General features: G+C 42.1%; 1 protein-coding gene across 1 annotated transcript in view; it reads left to right on the forward strand.

The window, feature by feature from the left end:
- The window catches only part of BCAM (basal cell adhesion molecule (Lutheran blood group)), a 154,547-nt gene that overhangs the window by 65,461 nt on the left and 64,301 nt on the right, over positions 1-24,785 (forward strand). Inside the window, exon 2 of the mRNA XM_089655206.1 lies at positions 19,587-19,711. Within this exon, the coding sequence (XP_089511332.1) occupies positions 19,587-19,711 (125 nt within the window). The remainder of the gene's footprint in view (positions 1-19,586; positions 19,712-24,785) is intronic.

The raw sequence follows: 24,785 nt of genomic DNA on the forward strand, positions 1-24,785 counted from the left end.
CATCAGTGGGAGTAATAGTGCCCCATCATTGGTATCAGTGGGAGGACTAGTGACCCATCCATGGTGTCAATGGATGGAACAGTGCCCCATCATTGGCATCAGTGGGAGTAATAGTGCCCCATCGTTGGTGTCAATGGATGATATAGTGTCCCATCATTGGTGTCAGTGGGAGTAATAGTGCCCCATCATTGGTGGCAGTGGGAGGAATATTGCCCCATCATTGGCATCAGTGGGAGTAATAGTGCCCCATCTTTGGTATCAGTGGGAGTAATAGTGCCCCATCATTGTTATCAGTGGGAGTAATAGTGCCCCATCATTGGCATCAATGGGAGTAATAGTGCCCCATCATTGGCATCAGTGGGAGTAATAGTGCCCCATCCTTGGTGTCAATGGATGGAATAGTGCCCCATCATTGGTGTCAGTGGGAGGAATTGTGTCCCATCATTGGCTTCAGTGGGAGGAATAGTGCCCCATCGTTCGTGTCAATGGATGAAATAGTGTCCCATCATTGGCATCAGTGGGAGTAATAGTGCCCCATCATTGGTATCAGTGGGAGGACTAGTGACCCATCCTTGGTGTCAATGGATGGAATAGTGCCCCATCATTGATATCAGTGGGAGTAATAGTGCCCCATCATTGGCATCAGTGGGAGTAATAGTGCCCCTTCATTGGCATCAGTGGGAGTAATAGTGCCCCATCTTTGGTGTCAATGGATGGAATAGCGCCCCATCATTGGTGTCAGTGGGAGGAATAGTGTCCCATCATTGGCTTCAGTGGGAGGAATAGTGCCCCATCGTTCATGTCAATGGATGAAATAGTGTCCCATCATTGGCATCAGTGGGAGGACTAGTGACCCATCATTGGTGTCAGTGGGAGGAATAATGTCCCATCATTATATAAAACATCCATTTAAAATGTATAAACCTACAGAAAATTTATATCAAATGCCTGAGAAATCATTATAGATTAGTTTTATATGCCTATGCGGTACACTGTTCTGAGCTGCATCTTGCTCATTTACATACGTCTCTTTGTATTTCAGAGTAAAGGGCTGCTGAGAGCCTGCCTAAATTATTTCTCTATAATTTCCCCTGATAGTGTTAGAATTTACAGCACAGTGGGTGATGATATTTTAGAAAGAGGGCTACCGGCTAAACGAGCTCAGCAATTTGTAAAATGGCAATCTCATCACGAATGCGGCTTCTCGCAGCGTTATGCCACTAATGGATCCTCGTTTGCAAAGGCCATAGTTATATTAAGTAGAGAACAAATATATCCTCTCTAGTTCTTTTGTTGGGTGAATAGGGAAGTTAGGAACAAACAGGCTGCAGCCTTTATTGTTCCAAGGCAGTTTAGCAGACTAAAAGGAATGTTTGATCCCATTTGATTGGGGGTGCTGTATGTAGCTACATAGAGGAGCCCCTATTTCTACAGCCCCTTATAGACAACTACAGGTTCTCATCTTGCTTTGTTTTGAGTGCTTGGCACCTAGTCCAGCCACCAGTACAGAAAAGATATTTTCCCTGAGGGAGTCATTGTCATGTAAAAGAAGATGCTACTTGCCGGGCTGTAATGCTTATCTAGTTGTTTCAGTCATTGATCCGTAAATATTCTGCAGATCAAAAGCTCTGACTGAAAGTGCAGCAAGAATCTTCCTATGTTTGTCTGGTAGAGCATAATGACTGTGATTGGAGCTTTCCGTTAACCCAGGGATCTCCAAACGTTCTAAACAAAGAGCCAGTTTACTGTCCTTCAGACTTTAGGGGGCAGAGTGTGGCCAGTGAGAGTAGAAAATGTCCTGGCATAAGTGGTAATAATGCCCCATCGTTAGTTTTAGGGAGAGGAATAGTGCCCCATAGTTGGCGTCATTGCAGGAATAGTGCCCCATAGTTGGCGTCATTGCAGGAATAGTGCCCCATAGTTGGCGTCATTGCAGGAATAGTGCCCCATAGTTGTCGTCATTGCAGAAACAGTGCTCCATCATTGGTGTCAGTGGAAGGAATAGTGCCCATCGTTGGTGTCAGTGAGATGTGTCTCATCATTTGTATCAGTGGGAGGAATAATGCCCCATAATTGTTGTCAGTGGGAGCAATAGTGCCCCATCATTGGTGTCAATGGGAGGAACAGTTTCATATCGTTTGTGTCAGTGGGAGGAATAGTGCCCAGTCATTGGTGTCAGTGGGAGGAATAGTGCCCAGTCATTGGTGTCAGTGAGATGTGTCTCATCATTGATTTTAGTGGGAGGAATACTGCCCCATAATTGTTGTCAGTGGGAGCAATAGTGCCCCATCATTGGTGTCAATGGGAGGAATAGTTTTATATCGTTTGTGTCAGTGGGAGGAATAGTGCCCAGTCATTGGTGTCAGTGGGAGGAATAGTGCCCAGTCATTGGTGTCAGTGGGAGGAATAGTGCCCAGTCATTGGTGTCAGTGGGAGGAATAGTGCCCCATCATTGTTGTCAGTAGATGGAATAGTGCCCCATCATTGGTGTCAATGGGAGGAATAGTTTCATATCGTTTGTGTCAGTGGGAGGAATAGTGCCCAGTCATTGGTGTCAGTGGGAGGAATAGTGCCCAGTCATTGGTGTCAGTGGGAGGAATAGTGCCCAGTCATTGGTGTCAGTGGGAGGAATAGTGCCCAGTCATTGGTGTCAGTGGGAGGAATAGTGCCCTATCATTGTTGTCAGTAGATGGAATAGTGTTCCAACATTGTTGTCAATGGGAGGAATAGTGCCCTGTCATTTGTGTAAGTGGGAGGAATAGTGCTCAGTTATTGGTGTCAGTGAGAAGAATCATGCCCCTTTGTTGGTGTCAGTAGGAGGAATTATGCCCCTTTGTTGGAGTCACTGGGAGCAATAGTGCCCTGAGGGCCAGATAAAGGCTAGCAAAGGGTTGCATCTGTCCCCCTGGCGCACTATGGAGACCACTGCTTTAACCCATTCATAAAAATGTAGAAGATTGACAGCAGAAATGAACCAAGTGGCCCATACAATCTGTCCAGACACTTTTTTCTGTCTTGTGACCACTCTTGTGGTCACTAACGGCAGGATGTCCAAATCAAATTAATTCACCATGCATCAGTAAACTTGATAATATCCATATGACTAATTTTGTTTGCATAATTAAATATTTTTTATATTTTTAAAGGACATAAATGGCTATTAGATGGTTCTGTTTTCAATTTAAAAACAAATCTGTCTTTAATTATAGGCTGCTAATTGTGCAAAAGATGTAGAAAAATATGCTTCTAATTTTTACAACAATGTATTATTTTTTATACTGCAACTGTTCTCTGAAAGCGACACTACTAAGTACAGGCCAGGGGAGATCCCTCTGCAGCCTGAACATGGCAGTGTTCATCTGCTGGCTGAAGTCTTTATTTTGTCATTGAAGCCTTTGGCCTGCCTGTGGTCATTATGTCATTGATGGTGGGGACCCCAACTGTCAGCTGGGATTGGGAGCCAAAAACTGCATGAAGTTTTGGCTGATGGCTTTCAGTGTGAAGGAAATTTATTAAAATATCCACACCATGGGTGATCATTTCAGAGAACACTGATAAAGAGATTGCAAGTGGAAGGGTTTAAAGATCAGTTCCATGTCACATTGGCCAACACTGGCATTGGCAAGAGTGCCAATGTCAGAAAGTTGACCACACGATTTTCACGTAATCTACTGCAGCCAGGTACCAGTATTATCTTGGTGTTGACTTCAGCACCTGGTCACTTGTATGTTTAGAGGATCAAGTGCCCCCAATGTTTTGGCACATGCCAGTTATACGCAATGGAGTATATTATAGCTATTCCTGGATAGAAAAAGGGAACACTCAGTAGCAGGGGCGGACTGACAACTCATGGGGCCCCCCGGGCAATAGGGGATCATGGGGCCCCTGTGTCCTTGCCCAAACTCAAAAAAGCCTATGAAAAAGGTACCAGGGGCATCTCATGGGGCCCCCTACTGACCCTGGGCCCTCAGGCAGTGCCCGAGTTTCTAAATGGTCAGTCTGCCCCTGCTCAGAAGGCAGTTTTTGCCTAACAAATGCATTGCAAGACTTAAAGTATTACTATACCCACAACAGAAAAAATCAGTCTGTATAGGCAGTAAAGTATGCTTGCTATACTCACTGTGGAACAAAGGGGTTAGTCCTCTGCATTGCGTAAAAAGGCTGTTTGATCCTGTCTTCTCTGATCCTCCCCTACTTCTACTGCCCCCAATCCATCTGCTGACAGTACAAAGCTCTAGGATTCACTCTGCACATGCTCAGTTTCATGTGTATTGCCAGAGAGTTTTTCTTTCTTTGGGAGAGTGCATGTGGTCAGCACAGGGCCAATCAGCCACTGTCCAGACAGAGGGTCAGGGGTTATGCAGCCTCATAGGACAGTCACAGCAGAATGCAAATTCCTCCTACAAGCTTTAACCATGTGCTCAGCTGGACACTGATAGAAGTCACAAGACTGCAATATACTTCTGATAAGAAAAGGTGTTTAGCCATTTATATTTACTACTGGTCTGGGAGACCAGATATAGTGAATACAGGATCCTGGCTTTAGTAACACTTTCATTTTCAGTTTTAAACAAAGCACAATTTTAATTCTTGCCCTACTACCCAGATTGGCATCTCAAGTTTACACACAACAACCAGATCCTGTCTGCTCTCCATCCCGGATCATGCATCTGCATGCATCCTGTATTGAAGGGCAGCCTAGCCTCAAAACTGCTAATTAATTGCCACCTAATTATTCAACCACTGCTAGCAACAATAGGGTTCGTACTAATAGTGCATGGTTTGGTGAGCACGGCATGGCAGCAGGGAGAGTTTGGTATGTGCACGTGAATGTGAAGTCATGACTAGAGATGAGCAAACTGAGCAGCAGGAAAAGAGTTTCAAGTAGGATTGCACTGATAATGTGTTGCAGGTTTTAGCAAAATTTTGGCGAAATTGGCAACAAAAAGCTGGTATGTCATTCAAAGGTTCCTCCTATTGTGCCTTACTTGTCTATTTGTCCTGCCAATGTACCTGTCCAGCCTTTCTTGCCAATCAATAGAGGTTGTTTCATCAGGCAGAGTCCTTATGTGGTAATGCAGTGGCCACCACTTGAGGATGGCATTGGTATTCACCACATTCTTTTAGGGCTATCCTCAGCTAGAGTGAATTGGTAGCTGATGTATGTCCACCTAATGATGTAATGTTGTTATCATTCATCGCAGACACATGCAGCAACAGAAGAGAAGCCTCAGTTTGGGATCTATTCGTTACGAAGCTCCAAATTGGCGAATAAATCTGGAAATTTAAAGTACACTTAAGAGATTTAGGATTACTGTTCAATGCTTTGCATGCCAAGTGGCCTAATCTGGCACAATTTGCCATCTGAGTGCTTGGTTACCCGCTCTCACCTTTTTTTTTTTTTTCGAAGAATCTTCGGCATATCTGTCTTCAGGGTGCAAAATTGTATTCCACAAATGTAATACGATTGCCTTTTATGAAAATGGATCATAAGGGCCAATCCACCAAAAAGTGATATTGTAATCATAGATGGAGTCAATCACCGGGTGTTTATTTGTCTTGGATACTCCATCAGTGAGATATATGGAAAGCTTCCATAATGGTCATAGTAGGTGTACAGACCTTGCAACCCCATAGGGTTGTGAGAGATTTTCAGGTGGTTTAGCCATCCAGTAATCACCAAAGCTTTAAATATAATTTGCGATGAACTGATTGCTATAGAACTTGGCTGACTGGATAGACCAGTGGTCTTCCAATTTCGGATCTGGGGCCAGATGTGGCCCTTTGCTTGCCTTTATCCGGACCTTAAAGCATTATTCCTGACACTGACACTGTCATTGGGGAACAAGTCCTCCCACTGATATCAACAATGGGGCACTATTCCTTTCCTTGACACCAACTATGGGGCACTATCAGGGGCGGACTGACCATTTGGAAACTTGGGCACTGGAGTTTGGGCAAGGACACAGGGGACCCATGATCTCCTATTGCCCGGGGGCCCCATGAGTTGTCAGTTCGCCCCTGGGCACTATACCTTCCACTGAAAACAAAATGGGACACTATTCCTCTCACTGATACCAACAATTTTTCCCCCTAATACCAAAAATTGTTTAGTCTCATTGGGCACAGTCTGGCCCCCCTCAAGTCTGAAGGCCCTTTCTTAAGAAAGTTTGGAGACACCTGGAGTAGCCCAAACAACACCACCATAGTAATGTCCCACCACCCACATCCATCACCCGTTCACCTCAGGTTCATAAAATGTTGAATAATACACTGGCATCCATTCTCATACAACTTTATTCAGTATAATGAGAAATAATTTTTTATTACATTGAGAAACAATCTTTACCATTCAAATTCTCATTCAATCTCAATCTATTTTTTTTCATCAGTTTACTAAAAATTAATGAAAGTAATCTGTTTTTTTCAGGTTTCCTTGACTTATCTTCTAAAAAAAATCCTTTGGGTGTTAACATTCCCTCCCAGTCTTTACAGCATAGCTCCTGTGACTGAATGGTCCTCTTTTGAGAATTACTGTAGTAGTCCTGGAAAAGTGCTAGATTCCCACAGACAAGTTTCTATGCTGTCATTGTCAATTACTATGTGCATTTACAAGGAACATGTGCAGTTATATCACAATAGTTCCTATGGACTGGGTGAAGAAATGGACCAATTTAGAATGTGGGACCCGAAATGTGGGCCAGTTGTTCTATATATCATTGCTGTTATGATTCTTAAAGGAAACCTCTATTAAGGGGAATATGTAGACTATCCTTGATGACCTCAGTCCAGGGGCGGACTGACAACTCATGGGGCCCCCGAGCAATTGGGGATCATGGGGCTCCTGTGTCCTTGCCCACACTCAAAACACACCCAAAAAAGCCTATAAAAAGGTACCAGGGGCATTTTATGGGGCCCCCTACTGACCCCGAGCCCTCGGGCAATGCCCGAGTGCTCTAATGGTCAGTCCGCCCCTGCCTCAGTCTGAAAATAATATTTTCCTGGGTGTCCCTGGCCTCAGTACTTTCTGACGTATTGATTTGGATCAAGGATGCAGCCAGTGAATTTAAAGGGCCCATTCACATTTATACTCATGGCATTGTATATTTCTGCAGTGTACGACAATTCATGTGCTCTATGTGGTGTGTGTTGTGGTGCCATTCATTGTGAAGGCATTGAACAGTAGAATGCAGTGCATGTACCGTGCGTTTTGGTGCTCTGTGTTGTTAAAGTAGGGTCATTTGAAGTTTTTTTTAACACATTTTGGTGCCTTGGCAACCCATTGGTAATGAAAGGGCAGCCTAATGCAATGCAACCTACACATTAATGCACCCCAACAGATCAAAAAATAGGCTCAAAGTGAAGTCAGAGCTCTTGGTCTACATATTCATTCCTTATCCGTGTTTTAGAAAGTACCGAAGGCAGTTGATTAGATCAGTGGTCTCCAAAAATGTGGCCCAGTGGCCAAATGTGGACCTTTGATTGCTTTTATCTGGCCCTTGGGGCACTATTTCACCCACTGATACCAACAATTGGGGCATAATTCTTCCCATAGATACCAATGAAGGGGCAACATTTCTTCCAATGACACGAATAATGGGGCACAATTTCACCCAATTACACCAATGGTAAGTTACAATTTCTCCCACTGACACCAACAATAGGGTGCTATTCCTCCCACTGACACGAAAAGTGGGGCACTATTCCTCCCACTGACACCAAAGGTGGGGCACGATTCCTCCCACTGACACCAATGATGGGGCAATATTCCTCCCACTAATACCAATGATGGGACACTATTCCTCCCACTGATACCAATGATGGGGCACTATTCCTCCCACTGATACCAATGATGAGGCACTATTCCTCCCACTGATACCAATGATGGGGCACTATTCCTCCCACTGATACCAATGATGAGGCACTATTCCTCCCACTGATACCAATGATGGGGCACTATTCCTCCCCCTGATACCAATGATGGGGCACTATTCCTCCCACTGATACCAATGATGGGGCACTATTCCTCCCACTGATACCAATGATGAGGCACTATTCCTCCCACTGATACCAATGATGGGGCACTATTCCTCCCACTGACACCAATGATAGGGCACTATTCCTCCCACTGATACCAATGATGGGGCACTATTCCTCCCACTGACACCAATGATGGGGCACTATTCCTCCAGCTGATACCAATGATGGGACACTATTCCTCCCACTGATACCAATGATGGTGCACTATTCCTCCCACTGATACCAATGATGGGGCACTATTCCTCCCACTGATACCAATGATGGGGCACTATTCCTCCCACTGACACCAATGATAGGGCACTATTCCTCCCACTGATACCAATGATGGGGCACTATTCCTCCCACTGACACCAATGATGGGGCACTATTCCTCCAGCTGATACCAATGATGGGACACTATTCCTCCCACTGATACCAATGATGGTGCACTATTCCTCCCACTGATACCAATGATGGGGCACTATTCCTCCCACTGACACCAATGATGGGGCACTATTCCTCCCACTGACATCGGGACCTTTTCTATTCCCATTGGCCACAGTCTGACCCCCCTAAACTCTGAAGGACAGTAAATTATCCCTTTGTTTAGAAAGTTTGGAGACCTCTGGATTAGATAAACAGCAAGGCACGTTTTCACAAGGGGAGGTTAGCAATGGCAGATTCCATGTTTCTTTCAGAAAAGATTTACTTTAAAGGAATGAACAGTTTTGGATAAAGGTCTTTTCATAATGCACATAAATGATCTTGCCATGTTTTTAGATTTTTGAACAATTTTTAGTATTCTGCTAATTTATCTTTAATAACTGAAGGAGAAAATAGGCTGTTCCCCAGACCTATAAACCTCACAACAGATCCTTCCATCTGTACCCATCTTTTGCTGAAGTTCCCATCCAGGAGATCCATAAATATCATCTATACTTAAAGTGGTATAAAACCCAAAATCAAAAATGTTATATATTACAGCTTCACAATCATTAGATATGGTGGCTGTATTGGTTTTCTTTTTTTTTTAGGCCTTTTCCCCTCTGTTTTCACCTGGTGATCTGGCCAGTAACAAACCTCCTGTGTTATGCAGACACAACTCTGGATGAAGGGGCACAGGAGCCACATTTGTACAGGAGCATTGTCAGTGTGGGGGAAGGAGATCGTCAGATATACTAGTCAAACTTCAGCTTACACTTTATAGGCAGTTAGAGCAACGTTTATTTTCTTTTCGGCATAAAGGTTTTACATAAACAAATAAAAGCTGATCATTGTAAGCACCCCTGTCAGTGTTAAATGGTTTGTCTCATCCATATAACTGATACATTCTGCTGGAGAGCTTGTTCTTTTAAAAAACAACAGACTGGATCGCCAGATGAAAATAGAAGAAAGAAAGCCTAAAATAGAAAACTAATGCAGCCATCACACCTAAGAATTGGTAAGCTGCAATATAATAAATGTTTGATTTGGGGTTTAATACCACTTTAGGTCATTAGCAGATGCTTCAATATCTGTTTTCTTAAAAAAAATACTGGTGTTGGCCACAGCAGCATACATTCCAACCGTTATTTGGTGTGAGTTAGAAAATTATAGGAAGATTCTTTTGGTGAGAACTGGTTGCTCTGGACAACGCATATACTTTGTTTTCATGTGCGTGTATGCATGAGTTTTTAGGCTGATACCCATATGAATCCCTGCTGTACGTGACAGATTAATATGAAGCAAAAAAGGAAAAATATTAACGTTTTCCTGAGTTAGATTAGCCAAAGTTGTGACTTAAATAGCAAAAACAGATAAAATTGTCATACCAAATATACATATATAGGACTGGTTTGTGTGTCTGGCTTGCTGTCTACTTTCCCACATCACCAGAAATAGAAAAAATATTTGCAGTTAGAAATAGCAGAACTGGGTTAGGACCGTGAGACAGTTTTCCTCTGATTACTTTAACCTGTCATTCAAAGCATACAGCATACTCTGTTCCTAATTATTGTTCTGTGAAATACAAGTTTCGGTCTTCCTGTATGAAAAGTGTCTTATTGCCTGCAGTATACAGTCAGATTCTTTCCTTCCATATGACTCTACATGACAGTGATGGGCCATCTACCTGGCACTGCGTAACCTATAACTTGAACTTGAACATTTTCCAGCAGGACTTGGCACCTGCCCACACTGCCAAAAGCACCAAAACCTGGTTCAATGACCGTGGAATTACTGTGCTTGATTGGCCAGCAAACTCGCTTGACCTGAACCCCATAGAGAACCTATGGGGCATTGCCAAGAGAAAGATGAGAGACATGAGACCGAACAATGCAGGAGAGCTGAAGGCCGCTATTGAAGCATCCTGGTCTTCCATAACACCTCAGCAGTGCCACAGGCTGATAGCTTCCATGCCACGCCGCACTAAGGCAGTAATTGCTGCAAAAGGGCCCAAACCAAGTACTGAGTACATATGCATACTTCTTCTTTTCAGAGGTCCGATATTGTTCTATGTACAATCCTTGTTTTATTGATTGCATGTAATATTCTTATTTTCTGAGATTGAGGATTTGGGGTTTTCATGATCTGTAAGCCATAATCATCACAATTATGACAAATCACGGCTTGAACTATCTTGCTTTGCATGTAATGAGTCTATCTCATATATTAGTTTCATCTTTTAAGTTGCATTACTGAAATAAATTAACTTTTGCACCATATTCTAATTTTTCGAGTTTCACCTGTATATGCTGCTGGTAAGGGGGAATTAAAGTGAACCTGTTGAAAAAACAATTTGCCTTATTCTCTTTAGTTTAAAAGATGTCATAAAGCAGAACCTGGAAATAGGAGGCTTTATAATCAACTGTCCCTTCACTCATTCCTTGGATCTGTGCATTGTGAAAGAGCTACAGCCGCCTGACTATTGTGTTGGGCAGAGTTTTCATCTGACTGGCTATGGGCACTATTTGTTTAAGATTTTTCCGAAAAGGTCCTTTGAAAAAAGTTAAGCGGAGGAGTCCTGATAGGGCCACCCATGACTCAAATTTCGGCTGGAATTGGTTGAAATTTGAATCATGTGTACGGCCACCTTTAATTAACTAAGCTCACTGTGACACAAAAGTGCCTATAAAGCATTGCATTTCTTTTTTTATTTTACCTCTTTTTTTTTTTTTAACCTCCTTAGCGGTATTCCCGAGTGTAGCTCGGGGTAAAATTTCTATACCAAGAGCGGTAACCCCGAGCTATACTCGGGCTTACCATGCGGCGTTGCTCTGGGGGTCCCTGCAGCACTTACCTTGTCCTGCGCTCCCGCGATGTTTCCCCTGCCACGTGCCCGGCCATCTCCGGCCGATGCCGGCATCCGGCTTCTGTGTTCTGGTCCCTGTGACGTCGGGATGTACCGGGCGCCAGGAAATTTGAAATTTTTAAAAAATGTCATTTTTGCTGTCATTGCTGTTTCAATGCATTTCACATATATTTTGTCCCTACTGCTTTGTCCTGTGCCCTGCCTGCATTTTGAATGTTCTTTCTGCCTGGAAACTTAGAAAAGTCCATGGCGTCCAAAAAGCGTCCCTTTACGTCAAAAGCGGTTTTAGAACAGCGATAGTAAATCAGAACCACTTGCAGAATTGAGTGATAATGATTCGTGGGGGAAATTCGTCATCAGACACTGAAAACTATTTTGTGACTTTGCTCAGCGATGTGCGAATTTGCCTCTGTATTTCAAATTTCAGTGTTTTTGGCTTGATTATATTATTGAATTAAATTTATTATTATTATATGATTATTTATTAAATTATAATTTATGATTTCGTGTTTCAAATTTTATCATACCCGGGATGTTTAATAGACTCTTGTTCGCATAGATTTCAGTGAGTTATTCCTAAAAATTACAGCCTACAATAAAAAACTACATATTTCCATGCAAAATAATGGTACCGCTTTCAGCACAAAAAATCGGAAAGAATCATACCGCCAGGGAGGTTAAAAGATGTCATAAAACAGAACCTGGAAATAGAAGGCTTTATAATCAACTGTCCCTTCACTCATTCCTTGGATCCATGCACTGTGAAAGAGCTACAGCCGCCTGACTATTGTGTTGGGCAGAGTTTGCATCTGACTGGATATGGGCACTATTTGTTTAAGATTTTTCCGAAAAGGTCCTTTGAAAAAAGTTAAGCGGAGGAGTCCTGATAGGGCCACCCATGACTCAAATTTCGGCTGGAATTGGTTGAAATTCGAATCATGTGTACGGCCACCTTTAATTAACTATGCTCACTGTGACACAAAAGTGCCTATAAAGCATTGCATTTCTTTTTTTTATTTTTCCTCTTTTTTTTTTTTATTAATGATATCCGGGGATATTTAAGGCCACCAAAAAGGAGTGGCAGCTTTTCTCAAAGAACCATTTAACCTAAAGCTGGCAGTGCTTGTTTGTTCGAGTTATTAGTCCTTTAAAAATCTTGTCTCAAGACACTGGGGAATTAATATGTGTGCTTTAGAGGCTTTGCTATTCATTGGCAAGTTACTCATTATTCATTCAAGGTCTGGGAGTTGGGAAGGACTGGTTTCAGATAGTGACTAATCATAAGGGCTTTGTAGTCTCTGGGGGTTATTGTCCAAGTGTCTTAATCTGACTTGGAGAAGTCATTTGTGTATAAAATCATGAAGGTTTACTTTAAGTAAACCAATGTGAAAAGACACCTAAAAGCTGAGCTTTTAGTTTCATCATCAATATTTGAAATCAATCAACAGTGCAGCGCTACAAATTCATATACAAATGAACATAAAAATACACTATATTCTGTGCCAATATATCTCATCCCTTATATAAATATAAACCTTATACAAAACTGTGGTCACTCCCAGTGACATCTATAATGTCCTAATAGGTGAAACACAAAAACACTCTCCATGCAGTTGCTCCAAACTGAATGTGAATCCACAGTGACAGGGGTGCCCCCTCACCTTCCTGCCCAGGCCCCTCAGGACCAATGAGCTACGAATGCCTCTTTGTGTTCCTCCAAGCAAGTGGAATCCTCCTCAACAGTAGTGGTGGGACTCTCCTCCTCTAGTGGATTTTGTATCCAGTTAATGCCTCCTGATACTAGGACAGGTGTCTCTCCATAAGCATCCCCAGTAAAGCCAAAAGATCCAACATAGTGTAAAACCGTTTAATTTATTAAAAGCCACACTACAATTTTCTACTCACACTTTTCCAGCTATTCATCAGCATTTTTCACCACACCATGGGTGTACTGCATGTGTGGATCCTGATAGGGTGCACCAAAATGGCACCCACGCTGGATATGACATCACTGCATGGTCCGTTTAGGCCCCTCCCACTGGCGTATCTACACGTTATGTCACGATTGGTACACGTGACTTCCTCAGGATATACCATACCATATCATCAATATTTATCACTTTTATTACCACTTGCTCCTTCCTATTAGATCGTAAGCTCTTGTGAGCAGGGCCCTCCTAACCTTCTTGTCTTGAATTGTATTATTTATTTATTTCAGGTACTTATATAGCACTGTCAATTTATGCAGCGCTTCACATATTGTACATTCACATCAGTTCCTAACCCTCAAGGGGCATACAATCTAGGGTCCCTAACTCACATTCATACATACACATACTAGGGACAATTTAGACAGGAGCCAATTAACCTACCAGCAAGTCTTAGGAATGTGAGAGGAAACCCACACAGGCACAGAGAGAACATGCAAACTCCAGGCAGGTGGTGCCGTGGCTGGGATCCGAACCAACGACCCTAGTACTGCCAGGTGGAAGTGCTAACCACTTAGCCACTGTGCTGCCCGTATTCTAACTGTACTGTCTCCTTGTGTTTTGTAAAGCGCTGTACAAACTGTTGGTGATTCAAATCCTGTATAATAACAATGCATGAAACAGAAACTAACCAGATTCCGTTTAATTGAATCCACTTCAGTGAAACATGAATTTTAATTATTTGCTCTGGGTGACACTTGTTCTTTTCACATTGTATCTTACAGCCAACAATTGTCAGACTCAGTCTTATTGCACACATGATCTTGTTAACGGCATTGCCCAATTTGAACACCTCGTGTTCCCTGCATACATTTGTATTTATGAATCAGTGTGCACTTAGATCATGCTATGTGGTCCTTGCTTTTCCTTCCTGTGGGTTCTCATATTTCTTCATGCTGCATACCATGAGCGTCACACAGCAAAGAATGACCTTTCCATGTGGGATTTATCATTCCACACAAGCACTATCTCTTCTGGTGTAACCTTGGTCTGGTGTGCACTTGTCCTTTGCATCTAAGTAAATGGGATAGAGCCATGTTACCTGGGCTCTGCACAGTGTATCTGGCTCTGCATGCTAAGTGTATCTACAGGGTGTCCCTAAAGTGTGCACATAGTTACATAGTTAGTCTGGCTGAAAAAAGACAAAAGTCCATCCAGTTCAACCATTAAAAAAAATAATAAAAAAGCTATAATCCTATACCCACATTTGATCCAGAGGAAGGCAAAAAAATCCAGCAAAGCATGATCCAATTTGCTCCTGCAGGGAAAAAATTCCTTCCTGATCCCCCGAGAGACAATCGGATATTCCCTGGATCAACTTTACTTATAAATGTTAGTATCCAGTTATATTCTGTGTATCTAAGAAAGAATCCAGGACTTTTAGAAAGCAATCCACTGAGCTGGCCAGAACCAACTCTTGAGGGAGTCTATTCCACATTTTCACAGCTCTTACTGTGAAGAAATCTTTCCGTGTTTGAAGATTAAATTTCTTTTTCTCCAGACGTAAAGAGTGCCCCCTTGTCCTCTGTGATTACCTCAGGGTGAATAGCTCTACACTGAGTTCATTATATGAATCACTAATGTATTTATACATGGAGATCATATCTCCCCTTATGTATTATACATGGAGATCATATCCCCCCTTATGTATTATACATGGTGATCATACCCCCCCCCTTATGTATTATACATGGAGATCATATCCCCCTTATGTATTATACATGGAGATCATATCCCCCCTTATGTATTATACATGGTGATCATATCCCCCCTTATGTATTATACATGGAGATCATATCCCCCTTATGTATTATACATGGAGATCATATCCCCCTTATGTATTATACATGGAGATCATATCCCCCCTTATGTATTATACATGGTGATCACATCCCCCCTTATGTATTATACATGGTGATCATATCCCCCCTTATGTATTATACATGGAGATCATATCCCCCCTTATGTATTATACATGGAGATCATATCCCCCCTTATGTATTATACATGGAGATCATATCCCCCCTTATGTATTATACATGATGATCATATCACCCCTTATGTATTATACATGGAGATCATATCCCCCCCTTATGTATTATACATGGAGATCATATCCCCCCCTTTATGTATTATACATGGTGATCATATCCCCCCTTATGTATTATACATGGAGATCATATCCCCCCTTATGTATTATACATGTTGATTATATCCCCCTAAATCTCCTCTTCTCAATAGAGAATAAATTAAGTTCCTCTAATCTTTCCTCATTGCTGAGCTCCTCCATGCCTCTTATCGGTTTGGTTGCCCTTCTCTGTACTTTCTCCAGCTCCCCAATGTTCTATTTATGAATTGGTGCCCAAAACTGAACTGCATATTCCAGATGAGGTCTTACTAATGATTTGTACCTCCCCCGGTACAGAGTCCTCTCTCTGGAGTCTATACCTCTTTTAATACAAGAGAGGATTTTGCTCGCTTTAGAAACCGCAGCTCGGCATTGCTGCCATTATTAAGCTTGTGATCTACCAGAACCCCCAGATCCTCCACCATTGGACACCTAGGAAATATCACTAACTATATGTTTCTTTCTCAGTATTCATTTTGCCTATGTGTCCAGACTTTAGGGACACCCTGTATATTAGATAATTAATAGAATTGTGTTATGATGACGTCTGTGCTATAGGTTTTTATTATGCTGCGCATTCTCAACCAGGGTTTTGTGGAACTATAGGGTTGCTCCAGAGGTTGCTAGGGGTTCCTGAAGCCGTGGCTGACTGACCTTCAAACTGATGTTGAATACATACTTCTGGGGTCAACCCCACTTGGCAGAGCCAGTGACAGCGCTGAGCAAACCCTTTGGCGCTATATAAATACTCTATAATAATAATGTCAATGGTCTTTTTAGCTGTCTGCAAGGAGGACCATTTTGACCACCACTCTAAGAGGACATTCCTACCACTGACCATCTATGTGCACATTTTCCCAAAGTTATTTTAGCTGGGGTTGCCTGATACCTACATTATTTTAAGGGTTTCTTTCGGAAACAAAGGTTGAAGTAGGTTGAGAAAGTTGTACTAAGCTGTTCACACCCATGACAGTCTGATCATTTTTAAAAACGTCTAGATATGTGTGGGCATATTTACATTTTTGTTACATTTTAAAAGAAGACAATTAATTATTTGAAATGCGAGCCTTTTTTTTCCCGATTTGAAATCTTAGAACATTAAAAAATGAATTGTCCGATTCTTCTCTTATAGCACATTTTCTGCACTCATAACAGTTTCTGAAACAATGCATTGGAGGCAGGGGCGGACTGACCATTTGGAAATTCGGGCACTGCCCGAGGGCCCGGGGTCAGTAGGGGGCCCCATGAGATGCCCCTGGTACCTTTTTCATAGACTTTTTTGAGTTTGAGCAAGGACACAGGTGCCCCATGATCCCCTATTGCCCGGGGGCCCCATGAGTTGTCAGTCCGCCCCTGATTGGAGGTTATATACTAAAACTGGAGAGTGCAAAATCTGGCGCAGCTCTGCATAGAAACCAATCAGCTTTCAGATTTTATTGCCAAAGCTTAATTGAACAAGCAGACGTTAGAAGCTGATGGTCTGCCATGCACAGCTGAACCAGATTCTGAGTGTTCCAGTTTTAGTAAATCTACCCCATGATCTGATGAATTTGGAATGGAAGCACTCAAGTGTTTTGCACAGAACTCTGACTTCAACCCTACTGAACACGTGTGAGATGAACTGGAACTCTGGTTGTGAGTCGGCTCTTCTGAACCCAGATTAGTACAATGTTGTTTAGTGCAAATGTTTTTTTTTTCTGAGTGCACCAGTTTTAGTAAATCCACCCTATTGTGGTTGGGAATTAAAGAGAAGAAGCCAGGAATGGACATTGCAATAATATTGCTAATTAGCCTCCCAGGGTTAGATAGGTATGCTTTTATTCCATTGCATTCTCTCCTTTCCAAAGTTGACATTTCAATTCAGTGTTAAGCTTTAAGGCTTCCCATAAAGACTGATTTGTCTTCTGCCTAGGCTCACCACTGGCAACTGCAATTGGGGTGCTGAAAAAGGCAAAATCTACTTATCAAAGCCGTTTGCGTTCTTGTCCTGTAATCCTGAGAGCCCCATTGTTATATGACAGTTGTTTGATTGTTATTAACACTTGCTCAGGCATGCTTTCTCAGATCATTAGATTTCCTCAATCTTCACTAAGTGACAGGGGTGTCGAAATCTCGCCTGCCGGGTATTATATTCTGACAGCCATTGACACCCATGGCTGTCAGAATACCTGAACAGTGCCTGTATCTGAAAGGAATGAATCCGATAATGTTCTACTAACAATTTGTTTCCTGGCTTCCTTGAATTTTCAATCAATGTTAGGGTTCATGTACACTGCAGCTGATAAACTGACGTTCAGGAGCTGTTCTGTGTTTTTTTCAGCAGCCCCTGAACTCTCCCTAATGTTTTCCTATGTGTCCATGTACATATTGTCATTAACAGGCGGTTGAGTTTACAGTCGTTTTTTTTGAACGCACCAAACTTGTGTTCAGGAGTAGATTTTATCACGTTTCAAACGCCAAACGCTTATAAACTCTTGTAAATGCGGCTAACCGTGTTTAGAAGCGTTTGCGTTTAAAAGCATTTTTTAACTGTTCCATAATCCAAATGCTGTCCAGAGCCTTTTTTTCATCATCGGAAATGCATGCAAAGTGTTTTCCATGTATTCAAATGGACCTATTACACCAGCGCAGTCAATTCCAGGTTTTGCGTGAAGAAAAAATGGTAGAATGTGCCGCATTATGCTCATGATGGGATCCATAGTGAATACAACCAGAAAAGACAGGTCATCTCAACACATACTGCTGTCTCTACTTCTCTCAATATGTCTGAAATAGTTAATTTTTTACTGTTTTTCAGTGCATTCCAGGCATTTTGGAAGGTCTCCTGAGGTTATCTTAAAAAAAAAAGCTTCTAAGCGCAAACGCTCATAAACGCGCATAAACGCAGTATGCAAACGTGGCTAAACAGCCGTTTTTTAACCTACGTTTTCCAGCAGTCAGTTTGCTTCATTCAGATGTGTTTTCCAAACGTCCCGTGTACATGGTGCCTAAGTCGAGCCAGGTGATAACAGGGCCACCCACAGCTCGAAATTTGGCAAATTTATCAGGAATCTGATAAAATTTGAGCTGTGGATGGCTAGCATTTGGAAAGAATACAGTAAACAATAAAAAGTCCAAGTAACCCCTAAGAGATAAGGCAGAACTGTACAGACCTTTTCACATGGGTGGATTCCGTCAAGCAGATTCGCCTGCTCAATGAGGGATTTATCCACTGATCCTCGCTGAGCAGGCGAATGACAGCCCGCTGCTCTCTATGGGGCGGTCGGATGTAAATGGACCATCTGTCCATTTACATCTGACTGTCATCCGATACACCAGACAGATGGGGAACAGATCCCCATCCAGGGGCGGCTAACCATTTGGAAACTCGGGCATTGCCCGAGGGCCCGGGGTCAGTAGGGGGCCCCATGAGATGCCCCTGGTACCTTTTTCATAGGCTTTTTTGAGTTTGGGCAAGGACACAGGGGCCCCATGATCCCCTATTGCCCGGGGGCCCCATGAGTTGTCAGTCCGCCCCTGTCCCCATCCATCTGTTTTTAGCGGATAGGATTGGATGCAGGCGGGTGTAAAAGGACACATTACAGATTACATTTGCTGCTCCATAGAGGGCAATGCATGATCCGATTGGGTTCGCCTGAAAAACGGACAGGCGGACCTGATCAGTCCGCCCATGTGAAAGGGCCCTTATAACAATTCAGTGGCAATCAAGATTTGTCCTTTGGTGATATATGTTCCCCTTTCCACTGTGCCTTTACCAAAACTACTTCCAAAAATATTTATGTTCATACTTCATAGTAACTCATGGCGCCTTAGTAATGTAACGTATGTATAGTCAACGGGAGGAAATTTACCTTTGTGATAGAGTGAGGGAAATTCTGCACTTAGCCAGTTGTCTGTAAAATGTTGGATTTCTCCTCACTTTCTTTCCCGGTGACAATGGTCACCATTATAAATTGGGGAGTGTGGAGAAATAGACAGAGATAACAAATTGACAGAGTGTCTAACCCTTTTCCACTCTACCCCAAAACCAGAAACTTTGCCTAGAGATACACTTTAAGCTTTCTGAGGACTGAATGTTTAACCAAGCCTTTGATGCATCATAGATTGGACCATGCACTGAACTGGCTTCGATAATAATGGCTCTGTTTGCTTTATCTTGCAGGCTGTCTCTGTGCAGTAATGGTATCCGTCCCCCCAAAGGTTGAAATTGAAATTGGACAAGAGGCAGTCTTAAAGTGTACACCGAAGTTCAGCGGCTCGCCGAAGTACAGCGTAGAGTGGTCTTTTGTAAGTATGCATCTCCATGTTAATGTGTCGAACAACCAATAGGAGACTCTGTTTAAAATGTACTCTACTATATAGCATGGGCAAATTCCTACAGTTTAAAGAGAAATCTACAGTCCTATGTCATTCTCACAAGAGCCAGTGCTAGCAAGACCTAATTAATCTACCAAAATGAAAAAAAATGAGCGCTGATCCTAGAAAGCAGCTAGGCACTCTAAGTAACCAATAAATACTTATACAGAATGATATAAATAAAAGTGCAGTGCTAAGTAATAAATCTGAAAATTGTCCACTATAAGTCCAGTTCATATAAACGTGCCAGGTGACAAATAGAAATCAACGATGGTGATCCGTGAGGAAGTAGCAGAAATGCGCACTCACCAGAAGGCGGATATACATAAGCAGTATATATCAAAAGCCCATGGATCCTCGGTCAAGAAGAAACAGGTCTGGTCACCGTGGATTGGCCTTTCCTTTCCTTAAGGGTGCAGAGCAAAATTCTTCCTCCTCTTAGGTGGATGCTTGGATTCTTGTGCTGAGAGGATCACTTCAAGATGAGGGGTTGTTTGGAATGGTGCTGTGGAGCACCGTTGTAGTTCATTGAAAACTACAAGCCAACAGCTGCAAAGGCTGGGGGCAAGACCTGTTTCTTCTTGACCGAGGATCCATGGGCTTTTGATATATTCTGCTTATGTATATCCACCTTCTGGTGAGTGAGCATTTCTGCTACTTCCTCACAGATCACCATCGTTGATTTCTATTTGTCACCTGGCATGTTTATATGAACTGGACTTATAGTGGACAATTTTCAGATTTATTACTTAGCGCTGCACTTTTATTTATATCTAATTAATCTACCAGTATGATTTTGGAGTGATGTAGGAACTCAGGTTGTATGGAAAATGCAGATAGTATCTTTGGTGAGAATGTAATCCAGGGCCCAAGCTTTACAAGGCAAAAGTACTAAACACTAAAACATCAAACCTGTGCCAACAGCAGGGATGACCATGTACCAAAGGCATCTTCTAATGGTGGAAGGGCTATCTTTGTAGCTCACATTTCCCCTATGGCAGAAAAGACCAGTCATTCACCTGAGTAGTTCCCCAGGCAGATTTTCCTTTCTTTGCATTGGCTTTTATACTGTTTCTTTTCATCTTTCCATACTGTTGCCTGGAGATAAGATCAGATCTTTGAATGTCAGGGCTGAGGAACAAGCAAACAGGTTGAAGAGGTGGAAACACTTTGCTGAAGCCTGTTTACATTGCCCAGAGTCTCAATAAGAGAGCAATGAGTAGAGAATCCACCCACTCATTGCTTTTCAGACTCATGGATCTGTAGGAAAATTAATCACCAGTCTGTGGTGGAGTAGTGTCATGATCAATATTCTGTCCCAGTTGATAGATTATTCTTTCCTTGAAACTCATGAAATATAGTTAGTAATTGGAAACATGTAATGATTCTAGGCTCAACTAAAGTAATATAGTTGTTGATCCATTGTTATCTACGTATTGTGAAAAAATTACAAAAAGTGGCAAAACGTTCTTCTAAATTTGTTGGAGGCCAAGTTTGCAATTAATGTATACAGTATAAATTGGAGTTATTTGTGTTTTATTCCATTTATTAATTTTACTTCAAGCTTTTTGAGAATGATAGTTGATGGCATGGTATTCCAGGGAGAACAAAACAAGAAAAAAGCACCACTGGAAAGCTAGAAGTGTTCTGAAAAAAAACCCCACTATACACTGGGTAGGGTGTCCCATTAGGAGGTCAAGTAGTATAGATCCCACGATAGGAATTCTGTACACAAAAGATGGATACATCTTTACTCATAAGTTGGTGTAAAATTAAACTCACCCAAGCTGAATTGCTGTGTTGTTAATGAAAGCTGGAGGCCGGTTCACAGGCTAAAACGTTCACTTGTCTCAATTTAGTCTTTACCTCCTTCATGCCGGCGCCTCCCGACCCTTTAAGGGGTTTCCGACGTCGGGAGGCGAGGCGGGGTTTAGGGTCACGTGACCACCATGATAGGCTGTCACGGCAGTCACATGATCGGAAAGGTCTTGATTGCAAGGAGAGATTGGGACCTTTCCGTGAGACACCGACACATGTACTGGGAGCGCGCAGGGCGCGAGCTCTCAGCACATCTTTGTTTACAAATGGTACTCAAATATGCGGCCGCTCGGCCTCAAGGCCCAGCCGCCGATAGGCCGCATATTTGCATACTGGGTTAAAGACGTTAGCTGGCAATTTGGATGCTTCTTAATATGATATCTTTATTGGTTACAAAATATCGGTACAGGATCTACAGGTGCTAACACGTAACACTTTTGCCAAAATGCGTCAGCTTCTATAGATCCTGAACCAATATTTTGTAACCAATAAAGATATCATATTGATATACATCTGAGTTGCCAGTTAACATCCTTAAAGACTCATAAGTTGACAGTTAATGGTGGAGATTGCTCGTTGGGGTGCAAAAAATTTTATGTTTTCTGTTGAGGTTAGATTAGAGGAGGCAATGGGGTTGATTTACTAACGGAAAAACGACTGTTCACTTTGTAAGGGAAGTTTCACTTTGCAAGCTTACAGTGATTTTAATAGTTCAGTTTTTTTTAAATAACAAACATGTCATACTTACCTGCTCTGTGCAATGGTTTTGCACAGATCAGACCCAATCCTGCTCTTCTCAGGTCCCCTGGCCTTTCCCCATTGCCGAGTTCCTCCATAGCACTTGCTCTGGGGGCACTCGTTTGTGCTCGCTTCAAAGCCTGCTCTGTGTGTCCATAAACATAAAGAGCACAGCTTGGCCCTGCCCCCACTTCCTCCTCATTGGCTGTGATTGACAACAGCAGGAGCCAATGGCTCCTGCTGCTGTGTCTGAGCTAGTGAGGAGGGAGAGAGTTCAGGATTAGGCAAGTGTTTTAGGGGTCTGGGGTGGAGCTGCTTGCAAAAGGTCTTTTACCTTCATGCATAGCATGCATGAATGTGAAAAACCTTCTGCTCATAGAACCACTTAATTGAGGTATAATAAATGAGGTTAAATAAATGAGGTCAAGCTCTGCTGACATCAATCATGAAATCATGTGCAAGTGGAAAGTGATTTTTTTTTTTTTTTGCTAGTGATTAGGTTCTATTTTCAAATTGCAGTTTCGCCACATTTACTAAGCCGTGATGGAAATTTCATTGAAAAGTGAACACCCTGGTTTCCTTTAGTAAATCAACCTCAATGAGAGGAACTGTAATATTAAATTGTTACTTTTTTCCTTTTAATTTCTTTAGTACAGTATGTTTGTATTTAATGAAATATGAGTTTAATAAAGGATTTCCTCCCCGGTTCTCACTGGGTGGGAGGCTTGCGGGTTGATCCATTCATTACAGCATTGTAACTGTGTTAAATTTAAGTATGAAAGTATGCATGCCAATATTTATTGGCTGTGCTCAAGTTATACAAAATAAAAATTAAACAAAATAATATGCTCAAAAAAACCCAAAAGAATGATAGTTGGAACAAAACAAGGATAGTTAAAATTGGAGCTGCACTAATTATACTTAGCATTATTACAGTATTTAAGAATCATGAACTCTACACCTAGTGCTTTTATTTTTGCTTTAATTAAAGTACTCTTTGTCTTGAATCAGGATTTGAATTCACACAATATCATACAGTGCCTTGAAAAAGTATTCATACCCCTTGAAAGTTTCCACATTTTGTCATCATGTTACAACCAAAAACATAAATGTATTTTATTGGGATTTTATATGATAGACCAACACAAAGTGGCACGTACTTGTGAAGTGGAAGGAAAGTGATAAATGGTTTTTAAACATTTTTTACAATTATATCTGAAAAGTGTGGCTTGCATTTGTATTCAGCACCCTTTACTCTGATCCCCCTAATTAAAATTTAGTGGAACCAACTTCCTTCATAAGTCACCTAATTAGTAAATAAAGTCCACCTGTGTGTAATTTAATCTCGGTATAACTACAGCTGTTCTGTGAAGCCCTCAGAGGTTTGTTAGAGACAAAGTAAGCATCATGAAGACCAAGGAATACACCAGACAGGTCAGGGATAAAGTTGTGGAGAAGTTTAAAGCAGGGTTAGGTTATAAAAAAATATCCCAAGCTTTGAACATCCCACAGAGCACTGTTTAATCCATCATCCAAAAATGGAAAGAGTATGGCAAAACTACAAACCTACCAAGACATGGCCGTCCACCTAAACTGACAGGCCGGACAAGGAGAGCATTAATCAGAGAAGCAGCCAAGAGGCCCATGGTAACTCTGGAGGAGCTGCAGAGATCCACAGCTCAGGTGGGAGAATCTGTCCACAGGACAACTATTGGTCATGCACTCCATAAATCTGGCCTTTATGGAAGAGTGGCAAGAAGAAAGACATAAGAAGTCCTGTTTGCAGTTTGCGATAAGCCATGTGGAAGAAGGTGTTCTGGTCAGATGAGACCAAAATTTAACTTTATGGCCTAAAAGCAAAACACTATGTGTGGTGGGAAACGAACACTGCACATCACCCTGAACACACCGTACCCACTGTAAAACATGGTGGTGGCAGCATCATGTTGTGGGGATGCTTATCTTCAGCAGGGATAGGGGAGCTGGTCAGAGTTGATGGGAAGATAGATGGAGCCAAATACAGGGCAATCTTAGAAAAAAACCTGTTAGAGTCTGCAAAATACTTAAGACTGGGGTGGAGGTTCACCTTCCAGCAGGACAACGACCCAAAACATACAGCCAGAGCTACAATGGAATGGTTTAGATCAAAGGATATTCATGTTTTAGAATGGCCCAGTCAAAGTCCAGACCTAAATCCAATTGAGAATCTGTGGCGAGACTAGAAAATTGCTGTTCCCAGACACTCTCCATCCAATCTGACAGAGCTTGAGCTATTTTGCAAAGCAGAATGGGCAAAAATGTTCCTCTCTAGATGTGCAAAGCTGGTAGAGACATCCGCAAAAAGACTTGCAGCTGTAATTGCAGCGAAAGGGGGTCCTACAAAGTATTGACTCCAGAGGGGGGCTGAATACAAATGCACTACACACTTTTCAAATATTTAACCATTTAT

The sequence above is a fragment of the Staurois parvus genome, unplaced genomic scaffold, assembly GCF_062004578.1.
Source record: "Staurois parvus isolate SC_StPar_1 unplaced genomic scaffold, SC_StPar_1.0 ptg000827l, whole genome shotgun sequence".
Classification (NCBI taxonomy): domain Eukaryota; kingdom Metazoa; phylum Chordata; class Amphibia; order Anura; family Ranidae; genus Staurois; species Staurois parvus.